The sequence below is a fragment of the Opisthocomus hoazin genome, chromosome 6 (genome assembly GCF_030867145.1).
Source record: "Opisthocomus hoazin isolate bOpiHoa1 chromosome 6, bOpiHoa1.hap1, whole genome shotgun sequence".
NCBI lineage: Eukaryota > Metazoa > Chordata > Aves > Opisthocomiformes > Opisthocomidae > Opisthocomus > Opisthocomus hoazin.
Window position 1 is genome coordinate 58754679 of NC_134419.1, and position 25155 is coordinate 58779833.

Consider the following 25155-nt stretch of genomic DNA (forward strand, 5'->3'; position numbering starts at 1 on the left):
GGTCCAAAGACCTAAAAGTAGAGAACCCCTTCTTTAACCCATGGCTGTAAATTCTAGTAAAAAGGGAGTGGTGGATTTCTCTCAAGAGATGAATAAGGCAAGCATCTGCCCTACTGTAAACAAAGCAATGCAGGAGGACAAAGACCAGCCTGTTGAAATACTTTGCCCAAGCAGGCTACCTGATAAAGGAATCTACATTTCACTGATTAGGAAATAATCAGGCTAGGAATATAAAATAGGTCAAAACCAGCAATAGCCTAAGCATCATTAGAAATACATAATTCTGTCCCCATTTCATACGTTTCACTGATTTATCCCAAATCTGCTCTCAGACTGGGGTCTCCACTGACATCTCGTGGCCTTTGTGTAACATGCCATGGTTGAAATGCAACCCTCCTTATCTTTTTAAACAATTGCTCTTTTCTGGCAAAAGGGGTAGTAACGCATTTCTTACTAGCTAACATATTTTGCTTGCAAAACCTTTCATTCATATATTTGCTCAGTGTGTGTAAGGAACAGAAGGATAAAAACTAATACTGTGAAAAGGAACGTCCCTTTACCTGTGCACCGATATGCCTGTAGCATTCGATGGTACACATAAGTAATCTTAGAAACATCAAATGTAAACTAGGAAATGAAACCAACTAACAATAACAGGAGACTGCTTCGGCAAACTTCTGAGAAAGTGAGTAATTACAGTTCTACATATTAAAAACCAAGTGTTATTGCCCACAATATCCCAACAGCTCCAAACACACCTCCTTCACAAGAAACAGCCTAAGTTCATCTTTCTATTGAGCACACCTTCTGATTTTTTTTAGACAGTAAACTTTAAACAGGACAATAACAACAGGAAGGAAATAGTATTTTTCATTGTTTTCCACCCAACACTCCAACTATTACAAACATTGCAAAACCACCCCGAACCAAAATCAGGGTAAGAACTATAACAATCAGAAGCTGCGCAGGCTCACACAACTGTCCCATAGCTTCACATGGCTTTCTTAGTCACATGAAAGTCTTGTGAGCAACTATAGCTCAGTGCTAACATAGATACCACAGAAAGTGTCAAATGCATTTCAAGATGAACCTGATTTACATAAAAAATGGAAAAATATGACTCAACACAAAATTCGCAGCTGGAAGCAACTCCTTGTAGGCACAAGCAACTCCAAACCCAGAATTAACACCCATTGTGCCCCATTATGAAAGCTGGACATACTTGAACAGAAACCAAAGTGTCTAATTCATTATATGTAAAAAAAAAAAGCTAGAAATACTTCATTTTTTTAATACAAATCATTAATAATGCTAGCCTTGTCTACAACTGAAGACTGTTAGTTAAAGGCACCAGTGCAATTACATCCCCAGCAACTGCAAACTGAATAGATTGGAATTGCAAGCAGACAGATTTTCATCGCCACGAGCTTCTAGAGACTTCAGAGAAAGAAAATGTTTTGTTCAAGATCCAGAAACATTTATGACACCTCTGTAGCACTTCTCAATATGACACAAGAATCCTGGAGATCATTCAACAAGAGACCAGCCTGGTTATGCCTCACAGGTCCTCAAGCGTAAAAGCAGCATGCAAAAAATATTTGACAGGAAGGCAGAGAAGCACACACCAAAGTCACTGTTAAACTTCCATGACGTAAATGCTTTATGATATAATCTAATTACATGAACAGATACACAAAAGCTAAGCATTTGTCTACAGCAGATACATAGCACCACAGAGAACTATTACCCAGAAAACCAAACCATTTAGGTAAGTTTACACAGTAAACAGTAATTCATCCATAGCACAGTCTAACACAGGATTCAGTAAAACCGTATAAATTACCAACTAAAACAGTTAATTACAAATTTAAGTGCTCTTAGGGCTGTCCTACTGGTTGAAAATGAGTGCCTGTCTCACAGTGTTGGAGACAAGAACAAAACCAGAAGAACTCTCCACAAGAATGTCTTTATTCAGTATAATCAAAATGAGGTATTAAAAAATTATGAGAAGCTACATACATGGATATTAGATTACTACTACAGTGCATTTTCTGAGAAGTATTGTTGTGCACTTCATTATGCATATGCAGAATGGGAAAGTCACAATCAAGACTTGACTCATGAGACTTCCTGACACAGGTCCCAGTTATGTAGCCTTACTAAAATTTGAGTATAGCCATTCTAAACCCCTGCAAAATAATTTCCTGACAATTATACTTATGTAAAATCAGGTTGAGTGATGACAGCCAATATTACTTTAATTCCACTTCTTTCCAAATGTCTACTGTACCTACAAAAAGACCAACACCTCTATCGTAAGAAAGTTGCCAAGCCACAAATAAGTAACTGCAAAGAAAATACATTTGCCCCATTCCTTACTCTTTTTTTTCTTCAGCACCAAATATTGTCCCATGCTGGAAATGAAATAAAAACTATAGGCATGTTCACAGTACATAGCACTGCTCAGAAATGGTGTGTTCTCCATACTAGGTGCAACTTTGTCCAGTAAGAAGAAATAAGCCTTGAGGTCACACAGAACTACCTTTTTACCTTATCACTGCCCAGAAGAACAATTTTCAACATTTTTTTCTGAGGTCATCACTCTCAGAAACCTCCAGAAGGTTTAAGAAGTTGCAGGTGGACTACATGAAACGGACTTCCTCCAAAGATGAGAATTCTGCAAGTTACTTCTCTTCCTTCCAGTGATCCTCTTTCTTTCTTTGGCCCAACTTTTGACTGCCATGCTCATCAGCTGCTACTGTTTGACTAGAATGCACATAGATCATTTTAATACCACAACCAGCTAAGGACTCTGACAAGAGACAGACCATGACATTCAGTTGTCTAGGTGCAATGTGGAGGGGTTTCTTTTATAGTTTTTTTATTAATCTGTTTAGACTAGGAACACCTCAAGCAACATAAGCTTATAGAAAGATTTCAGACACATTAAGGGAATGAAAAAGGAAAAGATTTCAGGAGGTACATTCCTCCAACACCACTTTCTGCACTAGCTGCAGGCTCATTAGAGGTGTCTCAATGCAAGTACTGAACTGCCTTTGTACAGTACCAGCTGGAGGGGATAAAGGCTGCAGGTTAAAATATGTCATTCACTGAAAACCCATTTTGCCTTTGCAAAGATGGTAAGACTTCAGGACGTTTATTCAAAGCACCCAGCGTTGGTCACGCTATTCCAAATAAGTTGGTGGGAACTTTCCCACCAGCTTCAGCAGGAATAGAGATGAGCTGGTGCTTCTGAGGAGAAAAAAACAAAACAAAACAAAAAAACCACACCACAAACAAAACCATGCCCTCCATTAACAAAGTCCAACTTTTACTTTAGGAGCATGCTGCAAGATAGGAAAATTTATTTTGTGTACTTATAAGAGCATAAACCAGAATAAAATTAAATATTTATTAGAATTTTTTTAAACAACAGCATTCAACATCTTAACAAACCAAGTTGTGAAGTCTTCAAAAAAATTTAGTATTACCAAAGAAGTTAAAATAAGTGGTTCTTTACATTTAATGGCAACAAAAGGGGCATTTTCTATTTAAAAACAAATTTGTCATACAAACAGTATTATTTTAAGAAAATGTGATTAACATGATGTGTAATTTTCAGAATGGATACACAGTGCATGAATGCCAATCTGAATTGAGGGACAGAACACACTATCCCCTTAAAAATCTCCAAATAGGCTGCTTGAAGAGAGGGGAGGGAGTGAAATAACTTAGAGGATACCACACAATGGACAAAAAAAATGCAAGAGTAAAGAAGGCATTACAAGACACCCTTATTACAATACCCTCTCAAGTCTGGTTATACAGTAATTAAAGTTAAAGTGCATCTTTTAAAGACGTGAAACAGCTTTTCAAAATATAAAACACAACACAAGACGTGCAGTGACAGTTAAATTATAGTGTAAGTTTTTAAAAACTAATCTTTAACTTTTCATTCATTAAAGAAGAAAAGTTACAACTGCAGTAGTGTTCACATTCTTCAGTAGGATGCATCCTCATGTGCTTTTGTTACTTGGCAAATCTTTCAATATGGAGCATGGTAAAATTATGCAGTTTAAGCAAGTGCTTCTCTCAGTGTAACACAATTCTTCAATGGCAGAATGGCCACATGCAGCACAATCATGTTAGATTTTGGGAAGCTTTGGTGCACTAACGACGGGATTGGTCTCCTGCAAATACCTTCGCCCTGCACTCTTATAGTCGTAGGTGCAGGTGTGAGTCTCTGCATAGCGGTGCGTTGCACAGAAGTTGTTTCCACATCTGAAGAATCAAGAATATTAGAAGTTACAAGCTTTTAACTCTCTGACATGCTGGGAGCGCTTTGGCTTAATCATGTCTTGTTTATTTGAATTCTGCTTGAATTTTAATTATTCTTGATTGATAAAATTAACTGGTCAGGTAATCAAAATGACATTGTTGTCACTGAACGTTGCAGTTTTGACCCAACAGTCTCTTCAGCTGGGAAGTTAAGCAAGATCATTACTCCCGGAACTAGCTAGCAAGGATCAAACACACTTATAAATTCAGAAAGATGTGCTTTGATTTATTTCTTTTTAAAGATCACACCCTACATCAGTTGATAGAAATCAGACGACATAACCATGGCACTAAAATAATGGCTATAGGCGACACCCACATTATGCATTTAAATTCAAAACCACCACAACATTCACGTTACCAAAACAGATGTTCAGTTCAGCACAACTTCTGCCTGGCATAAACTCAAATTAGTCATTTGAGATTAATGAAGATTAATAAATACAGACTGAGTCAACTCAATCTGACAGACTAACTATAGGGAACATGACTTTCTATACGACTGGATAAGGGCACATCTTTCCAACATCAGTTGCAATTTCAATGAGTTAAGATTATGATTTTTGCCTTCAAACTTGAAAGCTCAACAGCTAAGACTCCTAACAGAAGAAAAGCCTACTTTGAAAGTTATATTTGATCTGAAGAAGTGCTTTAAGTGGAGACTGATATTAGTGTCCTGTTGCCCGATTATTTGATAAAGTTGCTTCTTGACAGCAAAATAATGACATCGCTCAAAATCAGAATTCTTTTGAAATGGATTAAGTATTACTTGTCCAACTTCCTGTCTCACTATTAGACTATAATCCTCTATTTATCTGTCTGTCTGGGTTCATAATAAACTCTGCAGCTGATCCTGAGGCTTTTTGTACCTGGTAATAAATCTGGTTTTCTTTAGTTCTTGGGCCCGTAATCACCTTCTTTCTTATGACTTTATTCTCTTATTAGGTTCATGTTCCATTCTAGTAAAATGTCATATGGTTGCTCCTTTTGAAACTAGAATGAATGCTATTCTTGGAGATGCGCGATTTCCACCCTTTTTCTGTGCTTTACTTTGAACCTTAAGCAAGGTGCTTTGTTACTTCTAGAAGAGCTTGCAGCTATTTGCTCAGCAGGAAAGCATGCAGTGTCCAAAACTGTTTCAAAATCAAAGACTGAAGAGTCAGTACAGAGGCAGTTCCTCATCCGGAAACTCTCCAACTCTTCTTCCCTAATAGCAGAAATCTTTATTCATTTTGCTGTTGATTGGCATGAACCAAGACAAGCTTCAAACGTAGGCCTCACAGTGCAGCAGTTCCCAACCTTGACTAGCTCATGGGAAATGCTACTGAGAAAAGAATATCTTGTGGGAAACAATACTTTGAGAATCAAGACCAACAGAGAAAGAAGGTTTGTTTGTTTTTGTTTGTTTGCTTTTTTTTTTTTTAATCTCCAGTGATCACCACCAAGCACTAGATCTCATTTTGTCATCTTCAAGTCATGATTTGGGGGACCAGCACTCTTGGCATTCTGCTTTTGAGGTGCTCCAGATACTCAAAGGTGACTGAGGTCTCACAAGAAATAGAACACATGTAAAAATAAAGAAGTTGCCAAATATACATTCGTATAAATTCACAAACTGTGCAGATGTGTTGTAATAGGACCAAATTGAGATTTTCCGAAAAACTGTAACAAAACCAATTTTTCCTCAAGTTGTTAACGATGTAATTACTGCTGAGAAATTTGGCTGAACAAAATTTGTAGCAAGGTCTCCCCACACCAGTACAAAATGTCATGGATTTTTTTTGTAATCATGTTCTTTATTTCCTGGTATCTTGCATTCTGATACCTTGAATTTCTTAATTTTCCTGGAGGAAGATACACCTCAACAGCAGAACAGGTACGACATTTCTGAATTTTAGTTCCTAGAGTTTTACTGAACTCAGAATTGCAACTTTTTTTGAACGCTGCTGTTTGATTTGCTACGCTTAATGAATCCCATGCAGAATACGAAACCTTTTGGTTAACCCAGCCATCAATTTTAAACAACAGCTGGGTTATGTGCTCAGCCTACCTGCACTCATAGCTGGTTGCCAATCCAGTTTTCTTGCCACAAAGAAAACAATGCTTTATAATGTTCTTTTTTGCTTGAATTGAACCATTCACAGGTGGAAGATGGGTTGCTTCACCTGCTTTCAGAGGTAGAAAGACACCAAAGACATTTTATTTTTACTTATTCCTGATCACAAACGAGTTAAATGTTATCTTCTTGAAATCCAGATTCATTTTGCATTTCTTGGGATACTTCAGGTGGGAACCCCAAAGCCTAAACAGAGAGGAAGAAACCCCAAAAGCCAAAACACACCTCAAGCCTATTAACACCTCTGGAAGAGGCAGCGCAATGTAGGACTTAGACACATTATTTTTAACACATGTTAAAAGTTGTTCTTTAACTTCTTGCTTACGTGAAATCATGAAACATTTCCTAACAGTCTTCCCAATAAAGAAAAAACACATAATGTGATTGGGAAAGCACTGCACACATTGGCTTTCCAAAGAACCAGTTGGGCATTCAAGTAGCTAGCATCTAGTATATTCACTAGATAACTCACATTTACCAAATAAATACTGCAACATTTTAAAATCTTGCTGATACTCCGCAATTGCAAGAAAAGTGCATTATTAGACTATAGGCCTGTATTTAGCCATATGGTTTCATAAGACACTTCACAGATGTTTGTAAAATTTCTGTACTTAAAAGCTTTACTTCACTTTGACTTTTTGCCCTGTTATTCTTGTCTGTTGCTTTATAACTGGAAAGAATTTAAAGAAAAGGCATCTTCCTTCTGTAGAGACAAGCTCTTCATGTACAACTTGCTCATGCAAATTTACCACACAATAGGACAGTGAAAGTGAGAAATGCATCCTCTCAAACATTCTTTCTGTGATTCTACCACTATATTGTCAGGACACTCCCAAAAAGTGACCTCATGAGTCCAGCAGTACTTTTTGTCCAGAGTACCTTTAATCCCAACAGTCATTTCCCAGCTGAGACACAGCAGGCTACATTCAGTAGTAACACCAGGCAGTCACTACACGTTGCAGTCATCACTACCAGCCAGCGCTATCCCATTGCTATCTAGCACAGAAACTTCCAGGCAATGTTTGTCCACGCTACAAATTTTGTCTGCTAAAAAGCATACTGTTTCAGGAATATCAGTAGCCCAGGTTGTGAAAAAGATGGAGCTTGATGACAGCCCCCACTGTGGACTATAACAGAAAAAACCAATACACCTGTCTTCACATTTATGGTCCCAACAGCAATTACACATAAATTAAGGCCTTGGATAAGAAACTGAATCTGTCCTTTGGCCAGTTATACAACAGATCATCCCTCTCTCTCAAGAGCCTGCATGATAGGATATCATCAACTTTGTTTTTCTCATGTCCGGAACCTTTTGGAAAAAAACATTGTTATCTGACATAACACCGGAGGTGTCTTCTTCATAGTTGTATCCAAAATGATGCGGAGGATAGTAGACTGCCCCAGCACACAGACATGGCTATTAGGGTATCACTGCTTTCACCATGGAGCAGATAAGGACAGATTTGTTTATTAATTGACTGCCAGTTCACCCAGTTGTGAAACAAAGGCACAGTCCACTATTTTAGCAGCTTTTGCTCCCACATCATTACCATTACATCATCTTTCCCATTATGGCTGCTATTTGAATATCAATCTTCTAGCTCATTCTCTATACCTAGATCTTAAAATCCCACAATACATGCCTGCCTCTCTTTTCCTAAGATCATATCAAAAGAAAAGAAAATCTGCAAATCCCAAATCAAAGCTGTGAAGAAGAAAAGTTGATCATGCTGAGAATCTTTAGCTCACTGTCTTTAGAGTTTTAAAAGTACTCATGTCGACAATTCCATTCCTCCCAAGAGAATCAAACACGTAAGTAATTAATATTCAGGCACAACACTTCCATTTTCATCAGATGTCAAGCATTAAGCACTCCACGGTTACCAAGACCAGGGTAGAAAGAATGATGCCCATTCACAAAAAAGACAGAAAAATCTGCATAGTACCAGCAGTTTTCAGCATCCACGCCCCTATCGTTTCCTCCCCACTTTTCTTTTGCCAAATCCTTCTGGCTCAGGTTATAGACCTAAAGACAACACTACCAATAATTTTGTTCTGATTTTAGTACACTCAGAAGTATTCACTGAACTGACCTTGTGGAAACTTCAAAGCAGAAAGTCATGTTTATGTCTATGGATGGCATGCAGGATTCATTAAGTATTAAAAAAAAACTGAAAAAGAGTCACAGTTATGTCTACCTAAGATCTGGATGACACCTGTATGTTTAAGAATTACTTAATGTATTGAAAGTTATACCATGCTATAGAAGTGTAAAACAGCAAAGACTTTGAAAGACATCTGCCTTACAAAGATAAATGATTCTTGTCCTCTATATATGTGATATGTCAGAAAAAATTAAAGAGTCATCTTCAATTCTTATTTACGTCACATTACTTACCTACTCTTTTCCCTACAGCTGTCATACTTCCATTCATTCCAAGCCCATGTGCAGACTAAAAAAAAAATTTCCACAAGGAAATTACTAGCAGATGGAAATCAAATTAAAAGTTAGGCAGTCTAGTATCAGCTTATTTGAAACCAACATTGTATCAACCTATGTACCTACAAAGAGTCCAAGATGACTTCTGTACAAAAAATTAAAATTCCGCAATATAAAGCCTTACTCAAAATGACTATTTAATAGTCTCCCCATACTTCACAACACACGAAATCAAAGTGTATTAGAGATCTGAAGACAGGCACATATGGTGCCAGTCACTAGGCAATCTTTGGAATAAATGACAATTAGCAAGCAGCAGGAGAAGTCAGAGAACACTTTAAACAGACACTCATTCATAAGTCTATCATTACAATAATAATTTTAGTTGTGACCTGAACAACCACTTTTCTTATGAAAAATTACTTCTAGGACCTGTTTAGATAAACAGGCAGTTAAGATACCAACAGAAATTCAGAAAACAGTTCAAGACTATCAGGGATTTAAGTACACCTCCCTCTCCCCACCTATCTTCCCTGAAAAGACACAGATACACATATGAAAGTACAGTTTTCATAACACCAGTATCACAAAAGACAGGAAAACTTCAATTTCTTTGGAAGCATTAGTACTCACTAGAATATATTCAGCAGCTTCCTTTGGAGGAGCAGTTTTCCGAAAGCCTTCTTCCTGAAAATGCTGAAGGTTTGCAGGTAGTGCAATACCAGAAGTCCGAAATCTGCCTGTCCCACAAGAACTTTGTAAACTTTCCCTGTTTGCGCTTCGGGCCAGCGAAGCCAGAAACCCTAAGTTGCTTAGAGAACTCACAGATTCTTTGGACGCCTTGTTAGCCATGTCTGTGATGTCGCTAGCCTCTGCTTTAGAAATTACATCAGGTCTTTTACTATGTGACTCGACTCTAACACTGTGAAATCTAGTACTCTTAGAAAAAGAGGAGTCTGCCATGCTACAGGCTTCCAACGATCGAAGCACATTTGGGGCGGCTGTGGATCTCAACTTACCAGCCTCAAAGCATCTGGATTGCGTTTGTGGTTTCAGAGAACTGTGGCGTGCCACTTGCGCTGAATACCGAAGAGGTGACAAAAACAGGTTTTTCTGCGGACTTAATTCACAAGTACTGAGAAGACCAGCCCCCATTGCTGCAGTGCTCAGCACTTTGCTAATAGGTTTTCTATGCTGCTCTACAACCTTAGATTCTTCATCTCCATCAGACAGTTCAAGTTCTGGGTTCACCTTTCCTATGTCATATATCTCACTACACCGTTCATTGGTGCTTGCTTCTGTTAACAAAGCAAAAGAATCTGTTTCAGGTAGAATTTTTTCTTCTGCTCCATATAGTTCTATATTTGTTCGATTCGGAAACAAAACAGCATCCTCCTCACTTGTTGAGGTCACATTTTCAGAAGCTTTTTCTGAATTCACAGGCAGAGATGAAACAGGAGTCAGAATGCTATTAGTAGGCAGTTCTGAATTTTCTAGTTCAACACGAGATATTTTTGGTGGTAACCTGATGCTACTAACTGACTGAGACCAAGAGCTGCTCTGCCAAGCATCATCTTCCTTAAGCAAGTCATTAGTTGTGGATGGTGTTGTTCTACCAGCAGTAGCCAAAGTAGCCAATGCTGAAAGTGCGTTTTGAGAAGACTCTGAGGGATATGAGCTTCCAGGAGGAGGTAGGCAAGAATGTCCAATATGGGGGAGCACTCTCAAAAAGCGGTGACGAGCAGCAGCCACTAAGCCACTAGAGGGTCGAGGAGCCATAGGAGGATGAGGTTTCACCTTGACAGTTTTCTTAGGCTATTAGAAAAAAAAACCAAACACACAGAGCAAACAAAACCCACAGTATGTGAATTATGGTTTCACTCAAAGACCTGACTGAGATCATATTCCCAAGAATTCAGACAGTGTAAGGCCAGAAAGGACCAAATCATTCTTTCTACTCCCTCATCTGTTACTAGCCATCAAGACTTCACCCCAATATATGAATAAAAAAGTCAAAGATTATCATCAGAAAAGGCTTTTTAGCAAACAGGCCACATGTCAGAGGAACAGAAAAGGGAAGCTACAACGCCAAAGTTATCCAGGAGCTTTGGGTCTCAGACATGATGAAAGAAAGTACAATATCTTCCTTTTACATCTAGGTAACCCAAGACAGATATGAACACCAATATAATGTTTTATCATCTAAGTAATCTCGTTCTCACATTTAACTTTACAGGCTTTTCAGTTACAGTATTTCTTAATGAAACTTCATTAAAAGAAACACTGGTTTTTACCAGAGGAGTACTGCAAACCAACACTACTTAAAGCAGTGGAAGTAAAAAAAAAACCAAAACCTACACATATGAAAAAAAACCATCCACACAAACAAATCCAGAACGAGCAGGCAATTCTTTGAATTTGGACAGGTAGATTCAAGTAAAGCCAATGCCTCAGAGCAGAACATTTAAACAACAGTATTTACTTAAACAATAGATAAGAAACCATCTACCCTTGGTTACTTCACTTCCCAACACAGCAAAGTATCTCACCTGCTTTATAGAAAAGCCAGCATTAGGAAAGTGCGTGCCATTATATGATAGAAAAATTGAAATCGTAACTTCACCTTTTTACTCAGATTCATGTTCTCCATCTTTGCCTTGAGCAGCTTCATTTTATTCATAGTAATCGAATTCTCCATAATCTGTTGGCCAGAAGGTGATGCCTCTGTCTCATCTTCATCAGCAGCATATAAGTTATAAACTGAACCACCACTGAAAATAAAAGAAAGTTTGTGTTCACCCTCCAATCAAGTAATTTAATTATGTTTTCAATGCAGAGTACTCTCACAACTAGAAAGTCATATCCGTAGTTGATCTGTTGACAAAGTATTATGTAAAACTATAGGCAAATACATTTCAAATCCATTTATTTTAGCACATAAGCATTCCTCATTAGATGTTAATGCAAAGTGATGATGCTCAAATCGGAACATAGCCACGCTTCTGGGAAGTTGTTATACCATATACAGTTGGTTCACACTCACTATACATTTTCCCCACAGAGGGGATATGCAGTTCCACAAATGTCTCCCGAAGGTATAGTCACACATTTAAGAACAAGCTGATCAGTATTCCAATTAACCAGACACTGGCATGGAAGGAAAGTCCAAATTTCTATCCATCCTGAGGGGTGTTCTCACCATAAATGGAAATGGAGGGGTCACCCATGTGGATGTGATATTCTATTTCTCCTTTTCAAAAAAAAAAAAAAAAGATCAGTATCAGTTTAGGTTTCCAAAGAGAAACAGATCAGAATTCCCTGACCAAAGACAAAATATTTTAACTCAGTAGTCACTGGAAATATATAGTATCACATTGCCTTTTTCCACTCTGTATTCTAACAGAATGCAAAAACTCAGTGTTTTAAAGTCAGTATTTGATTTGTTTTTCCTATCAAGCATTAATCACTAACACACATCCAATGTTTGACAGTGAAATGAAAAAGACATTAGGAGTGTCCAATTCATTACTAATGAACACATTTTCAAAACTGTATATAATACATTTCAAAGAGTGTTTTAATTCCTCCATTAGGCTGTCAGCATCTAGAAATTGTGACAGTCAGACAATTCCCATGTTCAAACAAATGTCTTAGCAGATTAACTAAAGCTTCTACTCTCCAAAAGAGACTAAGGAAGAAGTTAAGGTCATGAGAAAGTCAGTATCAAAAAAAAAAAATATTTTTTTTCACTAATTAGAGCTGTCACCTGATTCTTGGAAATATTCTGCTGCCCTTAGTCAAGAGCCAGTATTTTTGCACTGACTCTCCAAATCCATTTCCTAAAATGTAACAAAACTCTGTAGGCAGCACAGCTGGGAGACAGATCTTTCAGAGCAAGGTGCAGGCAAATTCAAGGGAAGAGTCAGCTAAACAGTCCACTCATTTCTTACCAAAAACCGAACAGCTCCATATGGGGACAGTCAGCATGCATGTTACATACCTCTCCTGGCAAAGATTCAACACTAAAGAATCATTTCAGGATTTTAACTCTGCAAAGACTTAACTTACCAACTCAAAGCAATTCTCTGAACTTCCCTTCCTTCAAGCTAAGGATAAAAAGAAAACTGATGTCTCACATACTCGGTTGTTTTTTTGTTTGATTTTTTTTATGCAAAAAAAAATTGTTATCCTTTTTCTTGCAATTCCTGGCTAAATAGGATCCTAAAACACACAAAAAAGGAGTAACAATAGGATTTTTTGCTTTAATGTGATTGTAAAATTATAAAAGTTGGATAGGGAGCTTTGTTCTTGATGATACTTTTAGCCCATTTTCCAATGACTAAATTTCAAATTTATTTTGTCCATAGGTGTCAAAGCTCCTGAGATGTTGCTTGTGAAACACGTGCCTCAAGAACAATCAGTAGCTTATTGAAACACTCTTGACACTAGTGCCTGCCAGTCCTCTACAACAACTTCAACAGTTTTCCTTTTATCCAGAGACAATAATCATTGTCATCCAGCTCATTCTAGATGTCACCTCTAAGAAAGTGGAGGAAAAGAAGGTTATCAGGAGTAGTCAACATGGATTCACCAAGGGGAAATCATGCTTGGCCAATCTGAGTCTTCTATGATGGCATGACTGGCTGGGTAGATGAGAGGAGAGCAGTGATGTCGTCTACCTCAACATCAGCAAGGCTTTTGACGCTGTCTCCCATAACATCCTCACAGGTGAGCTCAGGAAGTGTGGACTAGATGAGTGGTCAGGGAGGTGGACTGAGAACTGGCTGAATGGCAGAGCTCAGAGGGTTGTGATCACCGGCACAGAGTCTAGCTGGAAGCCAACAGCTAGTGGTGCTCCCCATGGGTCAGCACTTGGCCCAGTCTTGTTCAATCTCTTCATCAACGACCTGGATGAAGGGACAGAGTGTACCCTCAGCAAGCTTGCTGACAATACAAAACTGGGAGGAGTGGCTGATACACCAGAAGGCTGTGCTGCCATTCAGCATCACCTGGACAGCCTGGAGAGTTGGGCACAGAGGAACCTGATGAGGTTCAACAAGGGCAAGTGCAGGGCCTTGCACCTGGGGAGGAACAACCCCATGCACCAGTACAGGCTTGGGGCTGACCTGCTGCAGAGCAGCTCTGTGGAGAGGGACCTGGGTGTCCTGGTGGACGACAAGTTGACCATGAGCCAGCCGTGTGCCCTGGCTGCCAAGAAGGCCAATGGGATCCCGGGGTGCATTAAGAAAAGTCTGGTCAGCAGGTCGAGGGAGGTTCTCCTCCCCCTCTACTCTGCCCTAGTGAGGCCCCATCTGGAGTATTATGTCCAGTTCTGGGCCCCCCAGTTCAGGAAAGATGAGGAGCTGCTGGAGAGAGTCCAGCGGAGGGCTACGAGGATGGTGAGGGGACTGGAGCATTTCTCCTACAAGGAAAGGCTGAAGGAGCTGGGCTTGTTCAGTCTGAAGAAGAGAAGGCTGCGAGGTGATCTTATAAATGCTTATAAATATCTCAAGGGTGGGTGTCAGGAGGATGGGGCCAGACTCTTTTCAGTGGTGCCCAGCAACAGGACAAGGGGCAATGGGCACAAACTGAAGCATAGGAAGTTCCATCTGAATAGGAGGAAGAACTTCTTTCCTCTGAGGGTGACGGAGCACTGGAACAGGCTGCCTAGAGGGGTTATGGAGTCTCCTTCTCTGGAGGTATTCAAAACCCACCTGGACAAGGTCCTGAGCAGCCTGGTCTAGGTGACCCTGCTTTTGCAGGGGGATTGGTGTAGCTGATCCAACAGAGGTCCCTTCCAACCCCTACCCTTCTGTGATTGTATGTATTTACATCTTGCCAAGTTTTAACTATTAACTTAACCACAGAGAAAGTAAAATCAGCTAGAAAACTATAAAACAAACCCCAAACCAACGTCTCTCATTTCTAAATTGCAGTCACTAAATTCTGCTCCACACATAAGCACTGTGAGAAAAGCTGATAAATGAGTGCCTCAAACACTCAGTTGCCAATATACCCACACATACAAGTATATTTAACTGTCAGTGTGGAAAACATTAGTATTTGGAGTGAGTCATAGCCTTCCTCTATAAAGAGCAAATGAAAAGGTCTGATTTGTTTCCATTCTCTCCTCCCTTTGCTACTTTTTCCAATTCCCACAAAGTCTGACCCAGTCACACTAATAAACACTAGCTGTTTCTACTTTGTGTAACTATGTGGAAATTCAACTTTGATATTTCATTCAGCCTGTAGTTTTTAAGTACAGGTCTCTTATAAAAGTTTATAAGAATTATATCACTCTGAACCCACTGAATCACATTGAATATAAACCCACAGTACAAAGCTGTCACTTTCACTTTGCAAACAGAAACAAGAACAGTTACTTAACACAATACAAGCCTTAGCACTGGAGAAGATGCAGCTAGTCCCCAGAACAGTGACTCCTTTCCTTACTTGTGCAAATATTAAGTTCTTCAGGGGCTAAAAAACCCTACCCAGAAGCTGTAGTATAAAGACAGAATCTAGTAATTTTTAATAGCTATTATTAATTTGATAGCTTTAGGAAAAAGACTAGTAATCTGTTTACTACAATGTAGTAGCTTAAGTAACATACTTGCTCTTCTTATGGTAACAGTACTTTGATCCTGTGACAGTGACTGCGACAAGTTTGGTACCTCAACAGTAGCTAATCTGAGGCCTAATTACATCCGAAGGCTAGCTCTATTGGTAACTACTTCAGCATATTTGGGGAGGGGGGGGGGGAACACCAGACCTAACAAAACCAAACAAACACAAACCCAAACAAAACCCTCAAAACAAAAAAACCCAAACACACCAAAATAAAAACAAGCCTCCAAAAGCCCATAACAAAAAAAAAAAAAAAAAAAAAACAAACACCAAAACAACTCCCAACAAATAAAACACAACCCTTCCCCAAATAAAACAAAACCACCCCACAGTTCTCCAAAATTCAGACAAACCCTCTCAGAATTTTGCACTGCTAATCTACTACGTTCCTGACTAATCATTTAGTCCAGTCATATCCATATGAGAAAAAGTTTATGCTGTGAACAGAGAAACATTTTATAAAAACTAAACAAATGCCTTAAGATGGAAGAGAAAGTACTTAACAAAAGTTTAATATCTTTACTGCCAAACTGACTCTCCTGTGAAATGCTCCCTTTTAGAAAGAGTTGGAATGTTGAGAATTGCCTCAAGCACGAGATCAGCTTTATCTCACTCTACTGAGACACACAGGGACAGATGACTGTCAGCACGACCTCAGACCACGAAGTACTACTGTATTGTTAGGCCACCTCGTTACAGCATTTTAGTAGCCCTTAGGGCACAACTCTTGCAATATTCCAGATATATTCCAGATGTTCTTTTGACAAAGTCAACAGATAGAGTTGAAAATTATACAGCATCCCACTTCTGAATAATAATATAAAGATTAAAACCAACTTTACCTCATAGATTCAGATAATGGCGTTAAAGTGCCATCTCCCCGATCTACCACACGGAAGAAATTCAACTGATCTCCTTCTCGATATACTAAGAAGGTAACTTCTTTGTTGGATGGCCCTCTCTCCCATATCTCATCTCTACTGGGATCCACGTATTCAGCCATTTCCCTGATAGGGTCTTCCACAGGCACTACAAAGAAAAAAAACCACATAAAACCAAATGATTATTACTATTGTTCTGATCACCTTCAAGAGCTCAGATCAGTTTCCAATGGGAATTCCCAACCTAAAAGACAGGCTGAGTGTTTTCCGAAAGAAAATTATTGAGGTTATTTCTCCATTTTCACTAGTACATAGATGATCCACATAACCAAGTTTATCATCAGACTGAACCAATGCCTGACTCTCACTAACCAGATTTTAAAAAACTGTTTGTACAATGACATTACAGTATCCTTTTTTCTGCAGGCAAAGAATTGCCAATTTTAAGACTTCATGATTCTATACAAAGGTACCTGTTAAACTAAGGGTAAACAAAATGAAAAGGATGGTGCACCTGACATAAGGAAAAAGAGACAGAAAAAAATCCCTCAATTTTTGTTAAGTATTTTTCCAATTAACTTGGAATTGGAGTCTGCTCATCTAAAATGCCTAGCTAAGAGAAGCTGTTTACAGTTATGTTGCATGAAAGCCCTTATTTTTTAACTAACACCTACCTCTTCTGGTGTTAATAGGTCCACCTCGCATAGCCAGAACTAACTTCAGAGTGCAGCCTTCTGAAATGCTGTAAATAACAACAAATAGATTTTTGTAGCATTGTCTATTGCTTATGCTACCAATAATTTAGAAACATTCATTGCAATTTTATTCTATACTTACTTATAATCATTCAAACAATAGTCATCCTTCAGCTCCATGTTATTCCAAATTAAGTGCTGCTGAGAGACAGGAATACCTAAAATACCAACGAAACAAAAAAGAATATTAACATTGGAGCTTTGTGGTAGGGCTTTTGTGGAGTTCTGCTTTTTGAAGAATGTGGGGGTAATGGAGGAGAGGCAAGGAAGAGGATCACAGTAGAAAGAAAAAAGGAAGCAGGAGAAGGACAGGCACTTGAGCAGCCTTCAGTTGTGATATCCAGCCTCCCAAACAGTTATCAAGAACAAAGTTAAGGTTTTCAGCAGGCTTGTGCTCACACTCCGCATTCAATCTTCTGGCTCAACAAGGGGTCTGTATTCAAGTGCTTCGGGCTTATTGAATACTTCATCTTTTCCAGTCATCAGATGAGTGAGGTTTTTTTTTCCTCGTTATCTGTAACTCAGAGCTTTATTTCTACAGACAGGAAAAACATGACAAAACTAACTACAGAACCGCTGAATAATTTAATCACAGACTGATATTCAGTATTACTCACAGTAAAGACAAGGTCACACAAAGATAACTGATTGCACTTTTATTACAGTGGTGAAAACCGTGCATGTTTTTTTACCACTGCTTTATTTGGAACCTGAAAATTCACATGTACAATATAGTACTACAGCAGTTAGTCAAACTTCGTACTACAAACACTTTCATTTTGTTGTGGGTGTTCTTTTAGGCCATCAGAACATTTTATTACTTATATCCAGTAATACCCATTTTCAACTCAAGTTCTGGGACAGATTTGGCTACCTATTTTTTGTTAAAAGGAAGTAAGCATACTGAGTATTTGTTCCATATTAAAAATCCGTATTCTACATGATTAACTTTGTTTCTTTTTGCCTGCATATTCAACTCATTTGGATACAAATGTAATACACATTAAAAATAATAAGCATAAGATGGTATGACCTGAGGTCTTCACACATTTTTACCAGAATGCTGCCACCTTCCAAATTTTGGATAGAGTACAAACCAGGACAGTTATACAAGGATGAGACATCTGAGATCACCAACACCTCCCCCCCCCCAAAAAAAAAAAAAAAAGGCTAGTAGGAAGATGAATAGCTGTCTTTTTTTGCCTTTGGAAAAAAAAAAAAATCTTCCCTTCAGCATCAGAAAGAAGTACTGTTGTTCCATCTAGTGAAATCCAGATACTTAATATCTCACTGTGCACGCCTGACAAATTGTAATTAAAATGAAAATCTATAGAGGCCAAGAACTACTTTTTCAAATAGGTTGACCTGGATTTGGTTAAAGAGAACTGATTCTCTTTTAGTGGATCTTCCTTACAGCTCAGTTCTTTTAAGTAACTGCATTTTTCTGAAGTTGGCTGCAAATTTTACAAACAGCGTCCACTAAAAAGCTGTTAACGCCAGACGTTTATAGTCTCACTGAGCTAACAGTAGGAAAGGAATGCAGAAAAAGGCCCCTGTTTATTACTATGGCAGTCAAGGTCACCAATAGAGCTCTTAGGTCCCACAAGTGTGGAGCTGTAAAGGGTCACACTTGCAGGAAGGAGTGGACAGAACAGGTGACCCAATATTGACCAATGAGGTATTCCATGCCATGCATGCAATACTTAGTTTGAAGCTGGGTGGATCACGAGGGTCTCGCTCTCTTCATCCACGGCTGGCTTCTGAAGAAGACCCTGCTCGTCGTTCTGTCTGCAATCCTGAACCAGATCCCCATCCATGCATTCCTGAGTCCAGTTCCCATCTACTGCGGAGGCCAGTCTGGGACTTCCTGGTGTTGCCTGGCAGCTGCTGGTGGGACACCAGTGCCCAGCACTCAACTCCAGGAAACTCAGCACCGGTTTTGTATATTTTCCCTTATTTCTCTTATTATTAATGTTGTTAGTATTATTAGTAAAGCTGTTTTTATATCCAATTTGTAAGTCTCTCTCCTTTTTCCTTTTTCCCTTTCTCTGGTGGGAGGGCAGGGGTTAACAGAGAGCATGTGCCACTCTAGTTACTGCTGCCCTGCTCTAAGCAGTGACAGGTAACTCTGAATCTGAAATACAACACCAGAAGAAGCCTATTTAATATTCATCCAGTTCCTTTCACTTAAGGTGAAGCTGCTGTACACATGCAGTAAAATAATGACAGCAAAGAGACCAAAAATAAAACTCTCATAATGAACTGAGAGTACACACATGTACAACAACAAAATTGTTGCATCTGTCATTCCCTGCTGAACACAGGCATTCCAAATTAAGATGTACTCTGAAAGCTAAATCTGTTTTTCCCCTTTACAATAACACAAGAACAAGAGAACACCTAAATTTTCATCTAAAAAGGTAGATGTTTCCACATACACAGATCATAAAATTCAGTTGCTAGCAGTCACTGAAGAAACCATGTCTGAGTTGTTTATTCTTATTTTAAAGCTAGCTACCTAAGTGAAGGTCTTAATGCTTCATACTGTAGAATGCAAATTAATTCCTACAATTTAATAATAACAACACCACCACCACCAAATCCCAAACTACACCTCCTTCCTGACTCAATCCTATCTTACTGACAAACATGTTTACAGGCATTATCTACGGTTCTTTAACAAATGAGAGAACTAACCACTACCAGGAATACACTATCTGAATATTCCTTCAGGAAAATTCAGTATAATAATTGGTGTTTCCAAATGAAAAATACTAAACTTTGTTCGGCCCAGCAGCTACAAAGACATGCAACAGAGGAAACAAGAAGAGATCTCAGTTAAAAAAAACCCAAAAAACTATTTCCTCTTTCAATCAAGTCTTGCTTTTTTTAAGTACCATTCATGTGTTAAAGCTCAATCTTCCATGTCACCTTGAAACTCAGGTACCATCCTATCCATGTCCATCAACAAATGATCTTGCTTTCAAATACAAATAATCAACAACAAGTAAAACCAATGGGGTAGGCTGGAAACACTACCCTATGCCGCTGGCTACACGCATTGTAGCTTTTATGCCACCAGCAGAGACAACACGAGCTATTTCTTCTCCAGTGTGCAACTTTAAAAGGCTCATTCAGTGAATCTGAGACTAGCAACAATTTACCCTAGGTGGCTCCAAAGTCAACATCACAACAAACCTAAATTTTTGGATATCAAGTGCTTACCTCGCATGGAACATACCTGAGGACAAATGACTGGATCTGATCTCAACACACATCCGACCTGCTTTAACTTCAATTTACAAGTAGACTTGCACTGAAATTTCAGATGTATTAGAACCCATTAATAATTTTTTATCCATATACTTTAATGACTAAAACCAACTGGAAACAGAAAGCTGGAGATGTGGAGCTCTTTCTTAGTAAAGTGCCAATGTCTACTACAGCTGTCTGAACAAAACCTTTCCACATCAGATCATTAACCAGGCACCAAGAACGACAAACAGTATCAGAAGTATACAAAATTCCTAACATGCCATCCATATTATCCTTTCTTATTACAGTGCAGACAGCCCATGGCTATTGATATTTCAGTTGTTGATAACAATCAGTTCATTCTGATGTAGTTCTATTATTAGTCTCTTACAATTAGAGGCATTGGTGACATTTGAACAATTTATTAACTTCTGATGTAATTCTAGATTTTGATCCTGGTGATCTCAAGTCTCAGTTCATTCTTCCAAAAATTGCCTTTTTGTATGCTTACACTATCGTCCTTAACACCTAAATGAGTACATGGAGACAATACGTGCACTAGGGAGTCTATACAGTTGCCCAGCAGTGTAGGAGGCATTCTCCAGACAGCAGTGCAGCTTGAATGAGAAAGGTTCGCACTCCCTGAAAGTTTACATGATACAATAACAAAAAGTGAAAAACAGCAGCAGAAACAGGAATGGATGTAACTTTTCTGCTTCCCATGTTAAATCACAACTGCAAAATGATTTTAGGATTTTCACTCCACCTGGGTGACTTATTATCCTCTTCCTCACATCTCCCACTGCTCTCTTCACGCATCCTTTAAAGTTCACTCCATCTATACTGTCCAGATAGCCTGCCTTCTCCTGCACTCTATTGCCTATGCTCCCTTTTAAATTCCCTCATAGTTAGCACTCTATCATGTATCTGTTTGCATCTCTCCTACACCTGCATTCAATCATAGAGAAAAGAAACCCTTTCATTCTCTTGTTTCACTTCTAGCCTCCAGGAGCATCTCAAAACATTCTCTGACTTGTGACTAATTATGGCCCTGTCCACAGGAAGCAAAAGCATCTCTACATAGCTGCACTACTGTAGCAACACTGATGTAAACTCTCGTTATCTGCATGGTGAAGCTCCTGCTATGTGACCCTACTAGCAAAAAAATTACCCCCTGTTGCTGCAATACTTCTGTGTTTTAAGACTTGTGCCAGCTACTTTTTCCCCCCTGTTCATTAGTGCAGATTCCATAAGAGGAGGAGAGTATCTTAGGTTCAAGTGTAAAGCATCGTAGGACATCTCCCAGAGGGTGGGTTCCACACAGATGGAAGCATGAAAAACACGTACAGGTATATACTGGGGAAAGAGACCATCCCTCTTCTTAAAATTAGCAACTCTGTTACTCCCAGCTTGTGCAGCTACACAGTTCTTTTAACTCCTCCAGAGTGAGAAAGAGCATGAAATGCCGCAAAGTAGCTAAAGTATGTATATATGCATATTTCAAGTCACAGTTCTTTCATTCAGGATCATTCTCACCGTACATTCCCACCGTAGAGGGAGAGAGAGCAAGCAAGGACTAACCTACATCTTATCTCCTTGCATTAGCACCAGAACTGGCCTCACAAAGGAGGTTTTCACTTTGCAAGATGTGCCAAGTTCATCACTTTAAGACAAAGCACTGCTCAGCCAGACTTTTACCAGCAAAAGATCACTCACCTAAACAAAATTCGAATCAGTAACTTCAAGCTGCTTCTGGGGTTTGCCTGCACTGCACTTGCTCTTGTGACTGCAGTATCATAAAAAAACTACAAACTGACTAACCTAAGAAGCAAGAGCCATAGCACTAGTCTGAAGTATGCTCAGACAGTTGCAATATAGACATACTGCAAAATTCAAGTTTATAACCTTGCTAATTAACAAACAACTTATGTCAGAGAACTCCTTCAACACCAAAAATACTGTATCCCATATAATATCAAAACAATTAATGATTTACCATAGACTTTTTAAGACTTATCTTAATATACACAAAAAAAACAAGAAAAGAGAAAAATACGAATTCCAGTGAAGCTATGAACTGATAGGAAAACGAAAAAACAGAAAAACACCTGAATTCCAATTAAACCTAAGCCATAAAGCAAGTGTCTAGCTTACACGTTACTGAACAAGTAACCTAAATTATCTATCTAGTTTGATTTTAATAATTATAATTTGTAAAACAAGACTTCCTCTAAAGTGATAAAGTTTATGCTGAAATGAGAGAATAGTACCTTCCAGTCTTTGAATTTTAGCTTTCACAGAAATTACTGTTTCAAAGGGGGAAACTCGCAGTTCAAAGCATGTTCCTGTAAGCGTCTCAATGAAAAGCACCATAGTTTCATAAAAAGGAAGCTTGTAGTGAAACGGCCGCATGTTATCTTTATTGAAAAAAGGAGGCTCTTTCTTGTTGGCCATTACAAAGGATTTACAACTTCTTTGTAAGACGATCTGTTGGGAAACTACATTCCACTTCTAGCCAAGTCAGCTTTGACAACAGGTGTGGTGCATTGGTCTTCATGTTTGGGATTTTTCACCTATAAAGCAAAAAAGCATAGTTCTAACACCACCAGGTAGTAGACAGTTCCAATTTACTCTTGATGAACTATTAAGCAGCAGTGAATATGCATCTAGGTTGTGCAACATACAACCACAAACAATATGAGTAACATCGCAGCTTTAAGACTCCAGTTTCAGTCACCACCCCAGGTCCTACCTACGCTATCCTTTTATTTTTATTTTGTTTTCACCAGCAACACGAGAATCCGACCTGCGACATTAACGTCCAAAGCCTCCCGACAAGGGCCGAGCCCTCAGCAGGGTCAGAGCTGGAGAAAAACTGTAGAAAGCCATAAAACCAGGGACTCGTCCGGGCTCGGGGAAGGCAGAGGGGGGATGGCAGCTCTGCCCCCTCGGCAGCGCCGCGCTCCCCCCGGCCCGGCCCGAACCCCGCACCGCGGCGGCAGGCCGGACCCAGCCCAGCAGAGCGCAGCGCCCGCAAACGAAGGAGCGAGAGCGGCCGCCCACCCCCTCGCTACCACCGCGCCTCGAGGCGGCCGTACGCCCCGCCGGCCGTGCCCCCAGCCCACCCTCGGGGAAACCTCCCCGCCTTCCCTCCGCGTACGCGCCTGGCGGCGGTGAGGGCGCTGCCCCCTCCCCCCGCCCGGGTCGGCGCTCCCGCCGCAGGGCCCTTGCGGGAGCAGCGGCTGCCCCCAGGGGCCCGGGGACCGCCGAGCCAGACCGCGAGGGAAGAAGGCGGCCTCGTCTCACCTCACCTGCGGCCGCCGTGCCCGCGCGGAGGGAGACGAGGCTCCTCCGCCCCCGTGCAGCCCCGCCTGCCGCTCCTCGGGGAGAGGGAGGGGCACAGGAGCAAGACTCGCCAGCCTCACGCACCACCCCCCACTCCCCAGGAGCCTCCGCGTCTGCCCAGCCCTTATGACAACCCCGCCAGGCGTCTTCCTACGGGCCAATGCGACGCCAGTTCCTATGAGCTCGCCCAATCAGCTCCCTCGAGGTGCGGTGCTCCCGGCGCCGTCAGGGGCGGGCGGGCGTGCGCCGGGCCGGGTCGCGCGGAGCGCGCTTGTTGTGGTCGTTAAGAGGCGGGGTGGCAGAGATGGCGTCGGGAAGGGCCCGGATGCAGCGGCCGCACCACTAACAACGGCGGCCACGTGACAGCCGCCCGGGAGGCCGCGGTGTCTCCTGGGACGTGTAATCTGACGGGAGTGGGGCTGGGGGGAGCCCGGTGGCCTCCCGCTTGGGGCAGACGGGAAAGGCAGGGGTGAGGGGGCGGTGGCTCCAGCCGTTCGCTCCGGCTCTAGCGCTGCATCCGCACCGTTGGCCTTTCCTCAGCGAAGACGTGCAAAAAACATCATTTTTACCTCAAACTCAACCTGAGAGGCACCCAGGGAGCGCTAACACGTACTGGTGCAGCACTGGGCGCAGAGAGAGCACGATGGCCTCCTGCCCGTGCGGGCCTCCCCCGTGTCCCCAGCTGGGACACGGCCCTGGGGCAACCCCAGCCGCTGGCAGGGAGATGAGCACAGCTCTCAGGTACCTTTACTCGGGGTCAGCACTCGACTCTGCTCCTGCTTCAATATAAGGTGGTCAGGCTGCTCTCCAGGAGCAGTGATTCCCTCAGACAATCACTTTCTTCCAGCAAAATACTAGAGAAGACAAGCTTAGCTTATTAGCAAGTGCTAATTACATTAAGAGCTTTACTTTCCGTTTAGATTTTAAGTTATGCAATACCTACCCTGACTCTAGCTGTTAGCTTTCAGGCCCAGTTAAAACACTCAGAACAAATACTGTGGTTTTTCACACACACGTAGCAGGTACAGGAGCCTCTTGACAAAGAGCACTAAGCAAGTCCTGGGTGCTGTCACACTGCATCTCCAGCCCTGCCCTTCCCAGCAAATGCAGCCATGGTTTATCAAATTTGCAAAAAAAGACACACCAAGCCAAAACTCAGTTTAAAAAGCCACTAGTCAGACCAAGATCTTCCAAAAGTAAAGTGCCTAGAGCAGAATGTGCAGTCTGTTAGGGAGAGTTAATTGAAGACCACACATTTTAATATGGGGAATTCACAGATTTTCTCCTGGAGAAACTGGCGACTCATGGCTTGGACAGGTGTACTCTTCACTGAGTAGGAAACTAGCTGGACGGCTAAGCCAGAGAGGTGTGGTGAATGGCGTTAAGTCCAGT

General features: G+C 40.6%; 1 protein-coding gene across 10 annotated transcripts; it reads right to left on the minus strand.

The window, feature by feature from the left end:
* Positions 1-1517: 1517 nt before the first annotated feature.
* Positions 1518-24072, minus strand: ZFAND4 (zinc finger AN1-type containing 4). 10 transcript variants are annotated; one of them, XM_075423317.1, is made up of 10 exons: positions 23730-23906; positions 22689-22991; positions 17246-17321; positions 17083-17150; positions 16370-16556; positions 11524-11671; positions 9534-10715; positions 8859-8913; positions 6389-6503; positions 1520-4281 (listed from the first exon to the last, which is right to left on the minus strand). In XM_075423317.1, the coding sequence occupies exons 2-10, from the start codon at positions 22870-22872 to the stop codon at positions 4146-4148; spliced, it is 2151 nt and encodes a 716-aa protein (XP_075279432.1). In that variant the 5' UTR covers positions 22873-22991; positions 23730-23906; the 3' UTR covers positions 1520-4145. The 10 variants fall into 10 exon arrangements, with proteins under 10 accessions (XP_075279437.1, XP_075279436.1, XP_075279434.1 ...); XM_075423314.1 differs by lacking the exon at positions 23730-23906 and adding an exon at positions 23918-24072 and having other exon boundaries at positions 1521-4281; positions 6389-6506; XM_075423312.1 differs by having other exon boundaries at positions 1521-4281; positions 6389-6506.
* Positions 24073-25155: the final 1083 nt, after the last annotated feature.

Excerpts from the sequence above, each read along its gene's own strand:
- ZFAND4 (XM_075423314.1), bottom strand. The coding sequence starts at position 22,872 with ATGGCCAACAAGAAAGAGCCTCCTTTTTTCAATAAAGATAACATGCGG. Across the intron at positions 16,557-17,082 it reads ACCTATTAACACCAGAAGAG|TGCCTGTGGAAGACCCTATC; the intron begins GTAGGTGTTAGT and ends TTTTCTTTGTAG. Across the intron at positions 11,672-16,369 it reads CCATTATCTGAATCTATGAG|TGGTGGTTCAGTTTATAACT; the intron begins GTAAAGTTGGTT and ends TTTTATTTTCAG.